General features: G+C 39.2%; 1 protein-coding gene across 1 annotated transcript in view; it reads right to left on the bottom strand.

The window, feature by feature from the left end:
* AP3S1 (adaptor related protein complex 3 subunit sigma 1) overlaps positions 1-18,001 on the bottom strand; it is a 212,387-nt gene that overhangs the window by 128,570 nt on the left and 65,816 nt on the right. Inside the window, exon 4 of the mRNA XM_053701575.1 lies at positions 13,826-13,897. Coding sequence (XP_053557550.1) covers positions 13,826-13,897 — 72 coding nt within the window. The remainder of the gene's footprint in view (positions 1-13,825; positions 13,898-18,001) is intronic.

The following is an 18,001-nucleotide window of genomic DNA, read 5'->3' as shown; positions in this document are numbered from 1 at the left end:
TTCCTATTCATTCTTTGGGAGTATGAATCCTGTGTCTTTCTCCCATTTTGTAATAGTGTTTGATTTAGTGTTATATTTGCTTTCTTGGAGTGTTAGATATAGTTTAGAGTTTGTATGTTTGTCTCTGTTGGGAGTTTTGCATAAGAGTTCCAGGGATGTATATGGGTTTTTCGCTTGATGAATGTCATATTTATTGGGGGCAGAGGAAATTTGTAGATAAATGTACCAGTGTAATTTTTGTGGAAGCATTTTCCCTTGTAGTTGGTTAAATGTTAGTATACGTCCTTATATTCGTCCTTGTTTGCCCACTATCTTATCTGTCCGTGAATTCCTTGAGGTAAAAGATGTCTTAGTGGTTTCACCCATGTGTTTGTGGATATCAAATTTAGAGATTTAGTGAGTGATCTCCAAAAGTGTTATCGTGTCCAACATGACAGGTAATCTATTGCAATGTCATTTTAAAGGGATAGTAAAGTCCAAATTAAACTTTCATGATTCAGATAGGGCATGTAATTTTAAACAACTTTCTAATTGACTTTCATCATCAAATTTGCTTTGTTCTCTTGTTACTCTTAGTTGAAAGCTAAACCTAGGTAGGCTCATATGCTAATTTTTAAGCTCTTCTCTGACTGCATTTGACAGTTTTTCACAGCAAGAGGGCGTTCGTTCATGTGTTTCATTTAAACATTGCGCTCACGCACATTAAGGAGTCAGCGCTAATTGCCTGAAAAGAAAATCTATCAAAAGACATTAGATAAGGAGTCAGTCAGCAGATACAAGGTAATTACAGAGGTAAAAAGTATATTTCTATAACAGTATTGGTAATGCAAAACTGGGGAATGGTAAATAAAATAAACAATAAATTTTAAACAATAACATTTTTGGTGTTTTCTATCCCTTTAAAATGAATGCAAGCTGTCCCATCCGACATTTTGAAAATGATTTGGTAGGTAAGACCAGCCATCTACAGGCCACATCATTTATTGCCCATATACACTATTTAAAGGAACACTCTCCTCAAACTATTTCTGTCATCCATATGAAAAATCAAAAATGTTTTGATTTTTTTTGCCAGGAAAAAATGAGAAGTTGTTTAAATTTAAACTAATATAACTGTATTAGTGTACTACTTAACACTCAACATTCACTAGATGATAGGTACCTGCAAATAGTTATTAGCTGATAAGCACTTCCTGCTAATGCTTATTGGTTGATAGGCGTTTTCTGCTAAAAACATATTGAACATGAAAATGAAGTACTTTCATTCAAAGCACAGCAGGAAGAGCACAGCTGATACTAGTATGCTGGCTTATATTTCAATCACTTTTTATGTCATTTATTCAGGCAATAAAAAGGTCAATACATTTGATCTTTCGAGTGGATATTTTCAGTACAATATCCCTTGAAGTAAGAACTCTTCGTGTAGGGTGTTTCTACATGTCAAAGATTCATAAACAAGGGAAATATAGGATATGCTTATTTGAATATAAAGCGGTCTTCATAGTGGTTAGAAAAAGAGCTTTGAGGATAGTGAAAAAACAATAAATAGAAAATTATGTTGTAATGATATTCTGTATGAACAAATAGGTATTAACACGTTACAAATCTAAGCTATATAGAACACTGTCCTCTACAGGCTCATTAAACAGACACAGATAATACTAAGGGGTGAGAGAAACTTTTGTCCAACTACTAAACCTTTTTTCCATTATGTATAAAAGCCAAAATATATTAAATGTTAAAAGTAGTTCAAAATAAAAATAAACATTCGTGGAATGTTAAAGTGATGGTAAAAGGATTATTTAGCCATCTTTTTTATTGCGCCTGATCGACGCATTTATTTTATTTCATAAGTCTGTGTATATTCATTTACTTATTTTATTAAATTCTTATAAATCACATGTTCAAGCTTGGATCACTTTAGTTGGCCATTATTGGCTTGTGTATATTTAAAGGCTCTCTTATATCACTATTTTAAGCTTTTGTTGGTGCTTATGATTTAAGGTTATCTAGCTTCGGCTAAATAATCCTTATACTCCATCACATAATTATCTTAGAGGCCGGGGAGACCTATTTTTTTTTCCATAGGCTTAATAGTGTTTTCCAGCGCAGAAACATATTTCTTTCGCTTAAAGTGATGGTAAAGCAGAGCGTTTAACCAATGCTAGGATTTACGATCATTAAAAATAAAGTTGAGTTTAAGTTGTCAGTTATTAAAAAAAAGTGTGCTAAACTCACCCTGACTGTGCCGCTGCACCTCGCTAAAGTCAGCGCTCTCCTTAACCCCTTAATGACCACAGCACTTTTCCATTTTTTGTCCGTTTGGGACCAAGGTTATTTTTACATTTTTGCGGTGTTTGTGTTTAGCTGTAATTTTCCTCTTACTCATTTACTGTAACCACACATTATATACCAGTTTTCTCTCCATTAAATGGACTTTCTAAGGTTATCATTATTTTCATGATATCTTATAATTTAGTATAAAAAAAATTTTTTTATAAAATATGAGGAAAAAATGGAAAAAACCCCACACTTTTTCTAACTTTGACCCCCCAAATCTGTTACACATCTACAACCACCAAAAAACACCCAAGCTAAATAGTTTCTAAATTTTGTCCTGAGTTTAGAAATACCCAATGTTTACATGTTCTTTGCTTTTTTTGCAAGTTATAGAGCAATAAATACAAGTAGCACTTTGCTATTTCCAAACCACTTTTTTTCAAAATTAGCGCTAGTTACATTGGGACACTGATATATTTCAGGAATCCCTGAATACCCCTTGACATGTATATATATATATTTTTTAGAAGACATCCCAAAGTATTGATCTAGGCCCATTTTGGTATATTTCATGACACCATTTCACCGCCAAATGCGATCAAATAAAAAAAATCGTTCACTTTTTCACAAACTTTTAGGTTTCTTACTGAAATTATTTACAAAACAACTTGTGCAATTATGGCATAAATGGCTGTAAATGCTTGTCTGGGATCCCCTTTGTTCAGAAATAGCAGACATATATGGCTTTGGCATTGCTTTTTGGTAATTAGAAGGCCTCTAAATGCCGCTGCGCATCACACATGTATTATGTCTAGCAGTGAAGGGGTTAATTAGGTAGCTTGTAGGTAGCTTGAAGGGTTAATTTTAGCTTTAGTGTAGAGATCAGTCTCCCACCTGACACATCACACCCCCTGATCCCTCCCAAACAGCTCTCTTCCCTGCCCCACCCCACAATTGTACCCGCCATCTTAAGTACTGGCAGAAAGTCTGCCAGTACTAAAATATAGTGTAGCTTCCCCCCTCCCAGATCACTAAGATCTCAGAAAATATTAATTCCCTCCCCCCTCTCTCCCACTTATTATAACCAATTGTTCCATAGTGTAATGGTTCCCACCCACCCACCCACTCCCTCCCTGTACACACGCGCGCGACTCTGGCAATGCCACCCGCTATCCCACCCCCTCTTGCATCAGCCATCAATATCGAGGCATCACTGCAATAACCGGAAAGCGTCTGGAAGCGATCAGGATCGCTGCCACCGCTTTCCAAGACCGACGACGTACGGGGTACGTCCTCGATCGTTAAGTGTATTTTTTTTTTTAGAGGACATACCCCGTACGTTATCAGTCCTTAAGGGGTTAAATGAGGTGACATTTGCACCTCTAAACCAATAGCCATGCCTGACAGTTGACAGTGTTCTGTATGCTAGCACTACTATATGTTTTGAGGTGTAAACGTCACCTCATTGGTAGAAGAGCACTGTGCCGTGGGAGGCTGGAGCCGCTGACTTTAGCGAGGTGCAGCGGCACAGTCAGGCTGACCTGACTCCAAATAAGCTCTGTGAATCAAAAGTTTCAACCAAGAGGCTAAAGAAACAGCAGAGGTTTTCTGATCTTTCCTAGGTTCAGAAAAAAGAACACACAGACTAGAGGTCTGTTTGAAATCCTTAGTAGTAACATAATATTTCAATGCCCTAACAACATCCAGAAAATGCATAGATCTTTTAGAAGCATTCTTAGGATTAGGACATAAAGAAGGAACAACAATCTCTCTACCAATTTTGTCAGAAGAAACAACCTTAAGCAAAAAAAATAAATGCTGCCACAAAACAGCCTTAACAATTCTGAAACTCTTCTAGCAGAAGAAATAGACAAAAGAAACAACACTTTCCAAGAAAGAAGCTTAACGTTCAATTTAAACATAGGCTCAAAATGAGGAGCTTGCAAAGCTCTTAACACCAGGTTAAGATTCCAAGGAGGAGAAATAGGCTTAAAAACAGGTTTATTTCGGACAAGAGCCTGAACAAAACAATTAAAGGACCAGTCAATACAATAGATTTGCATAATCAACAAATGCATGATAAGAAGACAATGCAATAGCACTTAGTCTGAACTTCAAATGAGTAGTAGATTTTTTTTTTAAATAAATTTCAAAGTTATGTCTATTTCCACTCCCCCTGTACCATGTGACAGCCATCAGCCAATCACAAATGCATATACGTATATGCTGTGAATTCTTGCACATGCTCAGTAGGAGCTGGTGATTTAAAAAGTGTAAATATAAAAAGACAGTGCAGATTTTGTTAATGGAGGTAAATTGGAAAGTTGTTTAAAATTACATGCTGTATCTGAATCATGAAGTTTAATTTTGACTTGAGTGTCCCTTTAACATCAGGAAGACTAGCAATCTTTCTGTGAAACAATACTGAGAGAGCAGAAATCTATCCTTTCAGGGAACTGGCAAATAAACCCTGATCAAAACCATTCTGCTAAAACTGAAGAATCCTAGGAATTCTAAAAGAATCCCAGGAGAAAAAAAAATCATGATCTATACACCAGGAAATTAAGTTTTCCAAATCTTGTGATAAATCTTCCTAGGCACAGGCTTATGAGCCAGTATAAGAGTCTCAATAACAGAATCTGAGAAACTTCTATGCCTCAGAACTAAGCGTTCAATTTCCATACCATCAAATGTTAGAGACTTTAAATCGGGATGGAAGAAAGGACCTTGAGACAGAAGGAGAAGTGGCCAAGGAGGGCAACTGGACATCTGAACTAAAACCTGTGAGGCCAAGCTGGAGCAATCAGGAATACAAACAACTTCTCTTGCTTGGAAATCACTCTGGGAAGAAGAACCAGAGGAGTAAGCAGGCTGAAATGACCAAGGAACTACTAGAGCATCCACTACCACAGGATCCCTGGACCTCGCAAAGTACCCTAGGATCCCAAATCCCCTGTGCAGTTAGAGACCCCCAAACTGCTCCCCAACCTGAAAGACTTGCATCTGTGATCACAGACCAGGTAGGACAAACAAAAGAAGCCCCCTGAATAATGAACTGATGATTCAGCCACCAAGCCAGAGACTAACTTGTACTGGAATCTAAGAATATCCTTTGAGATAGCTAAGAATATTCCCTGTACCGTTGACACAGCATACAAAGCTGGAGAGACCTCATGTGGAACCAAGCAAATGAAATTGCATCTTAAGCTGCAATCATGAGACCTAGAATCTCCATATACTGGGCCACTGTAGGGAATGAGAGAGACTCAAAAAGAGTCAATTTTCTTTTCTTTATTTTGACAAAAGGAACGAAAATTATTAGGAGCTTTGAATTTTCCTTTAGATTTCTTATCCTGAGGAAGAAAATTTCCTTAACCCCCAATTGTAGAAATAATAGAATCTAAATCAGACCCATATAATGTATTTCCTTGAAAGCACAGAAACAACAATCAAGATTTGGACACTATGTCAGCATTCCAGGCTTTAAGTCACAAGGCCCTCCTGGCAAGAATAGACATGTTTGTCACATTGATTTTCATAATAGCAAATACAGGAATTTGCACTTTGAAGCAAATTTAACAGATTAGAACAGGGTCAAGTAGAAAACTGCTGAGCAAGACTATCTAACCAGAAAGTAGAAGCAGCAGATACATCAGCAACAGAAACAGAAGGTCTAAGAACATAACAAGTATGTAAAAGGGCCCATCTTATAAAAGATTGAAATTTTCTGTCTAAAGGGTCTTTAAAAGAACTACTGTCTTCCAAAGCATGTCTAGCTAGAGTAGAAATTGTCCCATCCACCTTAGGAACAGTTTCCCATAACTCTAAATTAGCAGTAGGTAAAGCATATAGCTTTTTTAAACCTTGCAGATGATAAAGAGACACACCTGGTTTAGAACCATTCCTTAGCAATCATATCAGAAACTGCATTAGGAACAGGAAAAATCTCAAGGAGATTAGCAGCAGTTTAAAAAACTGAATTTAAACGATTACAATGGTTTATTATCAGACTGTTTAGGTTTGTCAACCCCTAAGGTAAGCAAAACCTCTTATAAGAGAGAATTAATATGTTCAACTTAAAAGAAAAAAAAGGAAGAGGAGTTATCTGGTTCTATATCAGATAAGGGATCCTCATTTTCAGACGAAACCTCACCATCTGAAGATACCACAGTATCCCCTGTATCAGGACACACATCACTAATAGTAGGAAAAGCTTAAACTGACCTTTTACACTCTTTTGAAGGCGATAGAGCAAGTGCCTTCATATTTGCAGAAGTAATGTAATTCTTCAAAGCTGGAGGTACTCCATCAGCATTTTCCTGTATTGAACAGACATTAGGTGCGTAATTACCCCGGGAAAAAGACTAATCAGAATGTGATAACAAATCTAGACATGGGCCCCATAAATGAGCTGAAGAAGAAGCTTCAGTTGTTTTAAAATAAGCACACTTAAAATTGGTAGAAAGGAGTACAGGAGACTCAGATTTAGAGTAAATTTAGGGACATATTTTTTCTGCTCCAATATAGCAAAAAACAATAGCAATGCGATAAGCACTATAAAAAACACTCCCTTTAAGCAAGCTCTTGAGGAATGGAGAACCTATACCCCCTCATGAAGAAAGCATGCTCTGCCAAACTAAGAAGAACAGAAAGCGAGCACCAAAAAAAAAAAAAAAACATCCTCTAAAAAGACTAAAAACACTAATCTGAGGAGAGTATATCAGCATCTAGAGCCCGGCGGGAGAGTATATCAGCATCTAGAGCCCAGCGGGAAAGTATATCAGCATCTAGAGCCCGGCGGGAGAGTATATCAGCATCTAGAGCCCAGCGGGAAAGTATATCAGCATCTAGAGCCCGGCGGGAGAAAACTAAACTGTGCCAAAATGTACGCGCGCAAAAGGGGAATAGTGAGAATCTGTCCCAGGACCAAATATATAAAGACATATACAGATAAACTTTTAAACATATAAAAGTGCTCATGATAAAGCTATATAAACACATTACCCATAGACACTCGTCCATAAACAAGCCAATAGTAAACAGCCAAACCAGTACTGAAACATATCAGCAGAGGTAATGGAAATATGACTATAATGTAGATCTGCAAAGGGAGGCAGAAGACAAGTGGCTGCGATCGAATTTGCAGAGGGCCTATGAAGGATTTTTCCATGAGGCAAAACCACTGTATCACAAACCATACTCCAATACATCCCTCTGACAAGCACTGTACTCAGCCAGGAACCGGGCCTCAATATGCACTGAAAACCCCTCTCTCGTTAAAACACTGCACATCTTTATTCTTCGACCATCTACAACAGAGGCTGTGGTATGTGTGAGGTGGAAGGGATTTTATAGAGGATCGTGGACTCTCACCACCTGTATGAAAAAAGAAAAACTACAAATCCCAGCATGCTGCACGCTGGGGAGGGAATATGTAGGAAGTGCAATTGCTTGTTGTAATTTTCAGCTTTTGCACAGAACCAGTTGATTTTTCTGAATAGAAAGATGTTTGTCTAGGAATACTATTTTATAATTATACTATCACTTACAGGATTTTACAAATTAAAAATGATCTGCACTGAAAACTTTAGAAAAAATATTGGTGATTTTATATACACAGTGAAAGCATTTTTCAATTTTAGAAAGCCATGTTAGTGCAAAGTAATTATCAACATGGAGCATTAAGAATTTATATGCAACGCAAAACAGATACAGTATGCCAGAGGTATAATGCTGTGGTGTGATGAAGTAAAAATTACCATGCCAAGAGTTAAAGGGATATTAAACCCAAACATTTTCTTTCATAATTCAGATAGACTCAGATAGAGTATACATAAAGTAAACTACTTTGCAATTTACTTCTATTACCAATTGTACTTCATTCTCTTTATATTCCTTTCTTGAAGAAGCAGCAATGCACTACTGGGAACTAGCTTAACACATTGGTAAGCCAATCACAAGTAGCTAGTTCCCAGCTTCAGAGCCTATCTAGATAAGCTTTATAACAAAGGCCACCAAGGGAACAAAGCTAATTAGATAAAAGAAGTGCATTGGAAAGTTGTTTGTGTGTGCTCTGTCTGAATCATGAAAGACAAATGTTGGGTTTAATGTCCCTTTAAGAATGGGGATTGGATCTATTATGGTTCAGGGTTGTGTGGCTGCCAGTGGCCTCTTTAGTCCCCAGACTTTAATATTATTGAATATCTCTGGGAAGAACTCAAACACGCAGTACATGCTACAAAATAATTTTCTATAAGGAAGAGTGGGGAAATAGTCCTAAAGCAAGAATACAAAGACTTAACTACTAAAAGGGTTTGGGGGCTGTGAGTTCTGCCAAAGAAGATATTACTGAGTACTGACAAGAAGGGTGCACATGCCACATTTACAGTTTTTAGTTTTTTCCAATTAGTTAAATTTAGCAAATAAATATCTGTGCATAAAAATATGCACAGATGCGGAGTTTAAATTTGTTCACTGCAGAGGCTGTGTTCTCTTCTGCCACCTTCCTCATTACACTACAAAATTATAATTTAAATTCATTCCAGTCTGAAAAACTATTGACTCCAACTGACACTCCACAATTTTCAATGAAATGCAGACAGGTTCACAACATGATCAATCTAGCCCAAAGAGAATGAGAAAAAGTAGATAATAGAAGTAAATTGGAAAGTGGTTTCAAATGGTATGATCTAGGAATGTGCATTTGAATCCTTTGTGAGGATCCGAATGTGGAAGTAGGTAGCAGCTTGTGCCGTTCGGAACGTTTCATAGCTGGATCGATTCTAGTGTGGAGATCTTTCACTAGAATCAATCCGGCTACAAAAAGATCTGAATGGCACGAGTGTGCGCCTACTTCCGGATTCCGATTGTCACAAAGGATCCAAATGCAAATCTCCAGTATGATCTAAATATGAATCATGAAATAATGTTGTGTTTCATGTCCCTTTATAGTTAAAGGGACAGTAAACCTTAAAAATAATGTTATATAATTCTGCACATAGTGCAGAATTATATAACATTATTTAGGTGCTATAGCCATAAAAGCATTTTTTACCGTTTAATTTGCTAAAATACGGCGCTTTTACAGACCCGCTCTCTGCTGAGCGGGTCTGTTATTTTTAGTCAGCGCATCGGGCCAGCTGTATAGTCACAGCCCGGCCCGACCGCGCCATAAGACTAAGTGCAGCTCGCTCCTGTCACAGGAGCGAGCTGCACTTAGTGCTATGGCGCGGTCGGGCCGGGCTGTGACTATACAGCTGGCCCGATGCGCTTACTAAAAATAACAGACCCGCTCAGCAGAGAGCGGGTCTGTAAAAGCGCCGTATTTTAGCAAATTAAATGGTAAAAAATGCTTTTATGGCTATAGCACCTAAATAATGTTATATAATTCTGCACTATGTGCAGAATTATATAACATTATTTTTAAGGTTTACTGTCCCTTTAAGCTTGTAATTTGCTGTGCAAAATATCAAAATGGATAAAACACCATTATAGAGTAATACTTATTACATACTACTTGAACTTAACAGGCAGCTCATTTTGCAAATTATTATACTTAAATGGCAGTGCATTAGCAACACTGAAAAGTGGGCCGGTGATTATTCTTTAGATCTATCCACTATTGTGAAAAACAAATTATGCTTACCCGATAAATTCCTTTCCATCTGTATGAGGAGAGTCCACAGCTTTATTCCTTACTAGTGGGAATCCTTGTGTACTTGTGGGAAATACTGAACCTGGCCACCAGGAGGAGTCAAAGACACCCCAGCCAAAGGCTTAAATACCTCCCCCAGTCCCCTCATCCCCCAGTCATTCTGCCGAGGGAACAAGGAACAGTAGGAGAAATATCAGGGTATAAATGGTGCCAGAAGAACAAAAAAAAATCTGCTCGATAGAGGCCTCATTCTTAAAGGCCCAAGATGAAGCCACAGCTCTAGTTGAATGAGCCATAATCCTCCCGCTGTTTCATATGCTAAGCAAATAATGCTCCTCAACCAAAAAGATAGGGAAGTGGAAGAAGCCTTCTGCCCCCTGCGCTTCCCAGAATAGACAACAAACAATGCAGAAGTTTGTCTAAAATCCTTTGTGGCATGAAGATAGAATTTCAAAGCTCGAATCACATCCAGATTATGAAGTAATCGTTCCTTCGAAATAGAAGGATTAGGACACAAGGAAGGAACCACAATCTCCTGATTGATGTTGCGATCAGACACAACATTAGGGAAAAAAAACAACCCAGTGCAAAGAACAGCCTTGTCAGCATGAAAAACTAGGTAAGGAGGCTCACATTGCAAGGCCGCCATCTTAAGAGACTCTGCATGCCGAAGCAATAGCCAGAAGAAAAATAACCATTCAAGACAGTAACTTAATGTCAATTGAATGCATGGGCTTAAAAGGAGCCCTCTGCAAAACTTTAAGAACTAGATTTAAACTCCAAGGAGGAGCAGAATGTCTAAACACAGGCCTGTTCTAGACAGAGCCTGAACAAAAGACTGTATATCAGGAAGCTCAGCAAGCCTCTTGTGTAATAACACAGATAGAGCCTAAATCTGTCCCTTTAAGGAACTAGGGGCAAGTCCCTTCTGCAAACCATCTTGGAGAAAGCAAAGAATCATGGATACCCTGCCCTTATGCCAAGGGAATCCCAGCTCTTCACACCAGAATAAGTAGGTCCTCCAGACCTTATGATAGATGCGCGAGTGACCAGCTTTCTAGCTTGAATGAGAGTATCAATCACTCTCTCAGAAAAACCTCTCTTGGCTAGGACAAAGCGTTCAATCTCCACGCAGTCAGCCTCAGAGAATCTAGATTCTGATGAACAAAGGCATCCTGTTCCAGCAGATCTCTGCAACAAGGTAACCTCCATGGAGGAGATAAGGACATCCCCACCAGATCTGTAAACCACATCCTTTGCGGCCACAATAGAGCAATTAGGATTGCTGAAGCTTGCTCCTGTTTCATGTGGGCCACTACCCCAAGTAGAAGTGGTAACGGTGGAAAGATGTAAACTAGTTTGAACCTCCAAGGAACTGCTAATGCATCTATCAGCTCTGCCTGTGGATTCCTGGACCGCGACCCATATCTGGGTAGCTTGGAATTGAGCCGGGACACCATGAGATCTATTTCCGGCATCCCCCATCTGTTGCAAATCTCCGCAAACACCTCAGGATGGAGAGACCATTCCCCCGGATGAAAGGATTGTCTGCTGAGGAAATCCACTTCCCAGTTGTCCACACCTGGAATGTGGATCGCTGACAGCGAGCAGTTGTGGGCCTCCACCCATTCCCTCATTGCTAGGGAGCTCCTCGTTACCCCCCTGATGGTTGATGTAAGCCACCGAGGTAATGTTGTCCGATTGGAATCTGATAAACTGGGACGAACCCAGAAGAGGCCAAGCCTTCAGAGCATTGAAGATTGCTTGAAGTTCCAAAATGTTGATCGGAAGAAGAGATTCCTCTCGTGTCCACCGGCCCTGTGCCTTCCTGGCACCCCCAACCGCTCCCCATCCTGACAGACTTGTGTCCGTAGTCCCAATCTCCCAGGATGGTCTCAAGAAGGATTTTCCTTGGGACAAGCGATCTGGACAGAGCCACCAAGAAAGTGATTCTCTCGATCGGTTGTCCAGAGAAATCTGTTGAGAGATCCAAGTGGTCGCCGTTCCATTGTCTCAGCATGCACAGCTGAAGAGGTCTGAGATGGAACCTGGCAAATGGAATAATATCTATGCTGGACACCATGAGCCCAATTACCTCCATACACCGGGACACAGATGGCCCTGAGGAGGTCTGGAGGGCAAGACAACTGGAAGTAATTTAACGTCTCTGAGGAGGGAGGAGGAAACCGGGAAAGTCTGTGGCACCACCCTGTCCTCATAAACTTTGTCAAGCTTAGGAATAGAATGTTCCTCTGGTAATTTAGGTTCAGGAACCTTGAACGTAGACAACACTTCCTTTAACAGAAAGCGTAAGTGCTCAATCCTAAATCTAAAGTCTGGTTCCTTCACAGCTGAAGGTTTAGAGGCAGCAGATTCCGACCCAGAAAGAGCCTCCTCTGAACTAGCAGAGGAGTCTTCATCAGTGGATAATCTAGTATCAGATAAATCCAACAAATTGGTAGATGACCCCTGGGAAGATTAGCAATATTTGACCTTTCGCTTGCGCTTAGCAGGGCGAGGTAAAGCACTGAAGGCTGCAGACACTGCTGTTTGTAACTGTTCACAAAAGTCTGGCGGTAAGAGGGCCCCTGGCGAAAGAGGATTAGTAGTGCAATGGGAGGCTGCATGTGTAATAGGAGATGATTGCAGGGAACGCACTTCACGGGACGGAGACCCCTTAGAGGTGAAGGCTCAGTAGTACTAAACATCTTTGTCTTTTTAGATATAACTACCTAATCGAGGCATGTTGAACATAATGAAGCAGGCAGGTATTAGATTTAAGAAAAGAGGGAGTACCCTCTAACACATCAGAGTCCTCAATAGCTTGCGCTTTGAAGATGGATAATAGAAACAAGATAAATGGAACCTTTATACCCCCAATGGCCAGGGAACTCGCCACCTCATATGACCCAGGCTCCACAGAGAAACCGCTTCTTCTCCTGTAAACCGCACGGTCAGGAAAAAGGAAGTCAATGAGACCACACCCGGTAACATGGAGTGCCATGCAAGACCACCCCTGCTCCAGGAGAGAAACACGCCACGCAGTTATCTCAAAAACTAAAGTAAAACCTAAATGTTCCACATCTGCCTGAGCCTCATCTCACACATCGCAGCATAAAACATAATAAAGCAAGTTATGTATAAATCCCCTCTGTTCAATAACCTTCTTCCGGAGATATTAACCCTTGATTCCATACAGATAAAGGAGTCACACTGTGACCCTGTTTTCTTACTTTATCATATGAAATAAAATTAAACGATTTAACCAGAATCTTTGCCGTGGAACAGACACACAGCCTCTCATGTTTGACAGTCTTGTAGCATCGCACCTGACATGGAGTTGAGTGGTAGAAGCAGGCAGTGAAACTCGTCAACACTGATTGCTTAGGAGCTGCTAATACGAGTCTGGATGGTTTTGCAGAAAGACTCTCCCTGCATCTCCAGACCCTAACATTCGTCAATGCTCTCACTGAGAGGCTGATAAGACTATTTGAAACTCCAGTCCCATACAGAAGAGTACTACCCTCCATAAGAGACTACTCTGAATCTTCTGACACTTCTCTGCCATCCTCCTGTGACAAAAGGCAAAGAATGACTTAGGGGTGAGGGGAGTGGGGGAGGTATTTAAGCCTCTGGTTGGGGTGTCTTTGCTTCCTCCTGGTGGCCAGGTTCTGTATTCCTACAAGTAAGGAATGAAGCCGTGGACTCTCCTCATATTAAGATGGAAATAAATATTTTACTGAAGTGGAAACAATACTACACCAGCATTGATGGATGAAAAAAAGAAAAAAAAAAAAATCTAAAAATGCCCTAAAACTTTACAGAAAGATGTAGGTAAACTATGAAGAGAATTGAAAATATGTTATGTTATACAAGATGTCATCACAGTACCTTGTCTACATGGAAAATCAAATCCAGCTCACATACATTTTCGAAGCATTTGTCCAGGGTTTCCACAAACACCTGTTGAAATAAAAAAAGAGATTTTTAGACAGCAGGAGTGTAGAAGGTTAGTGTTAGCCCTATGTGTTGGGCTGGACAAGCTAGCAAGAGATTACATGGGAAAATGACTGCCCACACCGCATCACACATTTTTATTGTTAAAGGGATACTAAACCCAATTTTATTTTCTTTCACTATTCAGATAAGAGCATGCATGCTTACATTCCTGCTTTTTCAAATAAAGATACAAAGAGAATGAGGAAAATTAATAGGATTAAATAAGAAAGTGCTTAAAGTTGCATGCTCTATCTGAATCATGAAAGAAAGTGTTTGAAAAATGGATGCTCTGTAGCAGTATCAGTAGAGATATAGGAGCCAGTTCGTACGTAGATATACAACATAATTTTACATATAAAATACCATCGGCCAGATTACGAGTTGTGCGGTAGGCTGAAAAAGCAGCGTTAACAGGTCCTAACGCTGCTTTTTCACTACCGCTGGTATTCCGAGTTTAGTGGCACCGCACACTTCTTTGGTCTTACCGCAAAACCGACTTACGTAAACTTCGTAAACCCTTTTTTCTATGGGACTTCCATAGCGCTGGTATTACGAGTCTGTCCTGGGAGGCCAAAAAGTGAGCGATACACCCTCTACCTTCAAGATCCCTAATGCATTCTAAAGTCAGTAGTTAAGAGTGTTATGGTACAACGCCGTAGCATAAAACTCTTAACTAAAGTGCTAAAAAGTACACTAACACCCCTAAACCGAGGCCCTCCCGCATCGCAAACACTATAATAACATTTTTAATCCCTAATCTGCCGCTCCGGACATCGCCGCCACTATAGTAAACATATTAACCCCTAAACCGCCGCACTTCCGCCTCGCAAACACTAGTTAAATATTATTAGCCCCTAATCTGCCGCCCTTAACATCGCCGCCGCCTACATTATACTTATTAACCCCTAATCTGCCGTCCCTAACATCGCCGCCGCCTACATTATACTTATTAACCCCTAATCTGCCGTCCAACGTCGCCGCCACTATATTAAATTTATTAACCCCTAAATCTAAGTCTAACCCTAACATCCCCTAACTTAAATAGAATTTAAATAAATCTAAAGAAAATTACTATCATTAACTAAATTATTCCTATTTAAAACTAAATACTTACCTATAAAATAAACCCTAAGCTAGCTACAATATAACTAATAGTTACATTGTAGCTATCTTAGGGTTTATTTTTATTTTACAGGCAAGTTTGTATTTATTTTAACTAGGTAGAATAGTTACTAAATAGTTATTAACTATTTAATAACTACCTAGCTAAAATAAATTCAAATTGACCTGTAAAATAAAACCTAACCTAAGTTACAATAACACCTACAACTACAATACAATTAAATAAACTAAATTAAATACAATTAAATAAATTAAATTAGCTAAATCACAAAAAAAACACTAAATTACAGAAAATAAAAAACAAATTACAGATCTTTAAACTAATTACACCTAATCTAACAGCCTTATCAAAATAAAAAGCCCCCCAAAACAAAAAATTAACCCTAGCCTAAACTAAACTACCAATATCCCTTAAAAGGGCCTTTTGTGGGGCATTGCCCCAAAGAAATCAGCTCTTTTACCTGAAAAAAAAAAAAAAAAAAAAAAAAAAAAAACACAACCCCCAACAGTAAAAGCCACCACCCACACAACCAACCCCACAAATAAAATACTAACTAAAAAAACCTAAGCTCCCCGTTGCCCTGAAAAGGGCATTTGTATGGGCATTGCCCTTAAAAGGGCATTTAGCTCTATTCTGCCCAAAGCCTAAACCAAAAAATAAACCCACCCAATACACCCTTAAAAAAAGCCTAACACTAACCCCCTGAAGATCGACTTACTGTTTTGAAGACAGGACATCCATCCTCAAGGAAGAGGCAGAAGTCTTCATCCAACCGGGCCGAAGTCCTCAACGAAGCCGGGAGAAGTCTTCATCCAAGCCGGGGCGTTGGGGGTTGTGTGTATTTTTTTTTTTTACAGGTAAAAGAGCTGATTACTTTGGGGCAATGCCCCACAAAAGGCCCTTTTAAGGGCTATTGGTAGTTTAGGGTTTTTTTATTTTGGGGGCCTTTTTTTTTTATTTTGATAGGGCTATTAGATTAGGTGTAATTAGTTTAGAGATCTGTAATTTGTTTTTTATTTTCTGTAATTTAGTGTTTGTTTTTTTGTGATTTAGCTAATTTAAATTTAATTTATTTAATTGTATTTAATTTAGGTAATTTATGTAATTGTAGTGTAGTGTTAGGTGTTATTGTAACTTAAGTCAGGTTTTATTTTACAGGTCAATTTGTATTTATTTTAGCTAGGTAGTTATTAAATAGTTAATAACTATTTAGTAACTATTCTACCTAGTTAAAATAAATACAAACTTGCCTGTAAATAAAAATAAACCCTAAGCTAGTTACAATGTAACAGTTATATTGTAGCTAGCTTAGGGTTTATTTTACGGGTAAGTATTTAGTTTTAAATAGGAATAATTTAGTTAATGATAGTAATTTGATTTAGATTTATTTAAATTATATTTAAGTTAGGGGGTGTTGGGGGTTAATAAATTTAATATAGTGGCGGCGACGTTGGGGGCGGCAGATTAGGGGTTAATAAGTGTAGGTAGGTTGCGGCGACATTCGGGGCGGCAGATTAGGGGTTAATAAATATAATGTAGGTGTCGGCGAAGTTGGGGGCAGCAGATTAGGGGTTTATAAGTATAATGTAGGTGGCAGCGGTGTCCGGAACGGCAGATTAGGGTTTAATAAATATAAATGCAGGTGGCGGCGGGGACGGCAGATTAGGGGTTAATAAGTGTAAGATTAGGGGTGTTTAGACTCAGGGGTTCATGTTAGAGTGTTAGGTGTAAACATAACTTTAGTTTCCCCATAGGAATCAATGGGGCTACGCTGCTTTTTGGCAGGTGTTAGACTTTTTTTCAGCCAGCTCTCCCGAGCACGTTCGACCAGCTCACCGCTGACTTAAAGGAATACTAACTTTTGCTGACCTTAAGCAAAACGCACTCAACATTAAACATTGCAATGTTAATATAAATAAAAGGTACCTTTTCATTTTGAAAAACGAAGCTCCCTTTAGCATAAAAATAAACTTATACTTTCTGTCAATGACGTCGTTATCCAGCCCTCAAATGTGGGCCGTCTAAGCAATAACATACTTGCCAGTATTAGCATGTAATTTAAATACATTTTCGTCACTCATCGCATGCGCAATTGTTTTCTATTAGTCTCGCATGCGCATATTGGCACAGAAGTGGACATCGCTGACAACAGACAGAAAATAACGCATGCGCACATTAAATTTCAATCTATCCGATGACGTTGCGTGAAATCGCGCATGCGCATTGCGTCCGGTAGTCACCATCTTCCAACTGGAGTTGTCCTCCAGGATTGGAATACAGCTACGGACTATAAATCAGTGGGTTTGGAAAACAATTAAAATTAAAAAAGTTATATATTGAAAACGAATAAGATTTCAAATAGGATGTACATTGAAAACAGAATTTATGTTTACCTGATAAATTACTTTCTCCAACGGTGTGTCCGGTCCACGGCGTCATCCTTACTTGTGGGATATTCTCTTCCCCAACAGGAAATGGCAAAGAGCCCAGCAAAGCTGGTCACATGATCCCTCCTAGGCTCCGCCTACCCCAGTCATTCGACCGACGTTAAGGAGGAATATTTGCATAGGAGAAACCATATGATACCGTGGTGACTGTAGTTAAAGAAAATAAATTATCAGACCTGATTAAAAAACCAGGGCGGGCCGTGGACCGGACACACCGTTGGAGAAAGTAATTTATCAGGTAAACATAAATTCTGTTTTCTCCAACATAGGTGTGTCCGGTCCACGGCGTCATCCTTACTTGTGGGAACCAATACCAAAGCTTTAGGACACGGATGAAGGGAGGGAGCAAATCAGGTCACCTAAATGGAAGGCACCACGGCTTGCAAAACCTTTCTCCCAAAAATAGCCTCAGAAGAAGCAAAAGTATCAAACTTGTAAAATTTGGTAAAAGTGTGCAGTGAAGACCAAGTCGCTGCCCTACATATCTGATCAACAGAA

Source organism: Bombina bombina, chromosome 2 (genome assembly GCF_027579735.1).
Source record: "Bombina bombina isolate aBomBom1 chromosome 2, aBomBom1.pri, whole genome shotgun sequence".
NCBI lineage: Eukaryota > Metazoa > Chordata > Amphibia > Anura > Bombinatoridae > Bombina > Bombina bombina.
The sequence above is the reverse complement of the archived record's forward strand: the minus strand, read 5'-3'. Positions and strand labels throughout refer to the sequence as shown.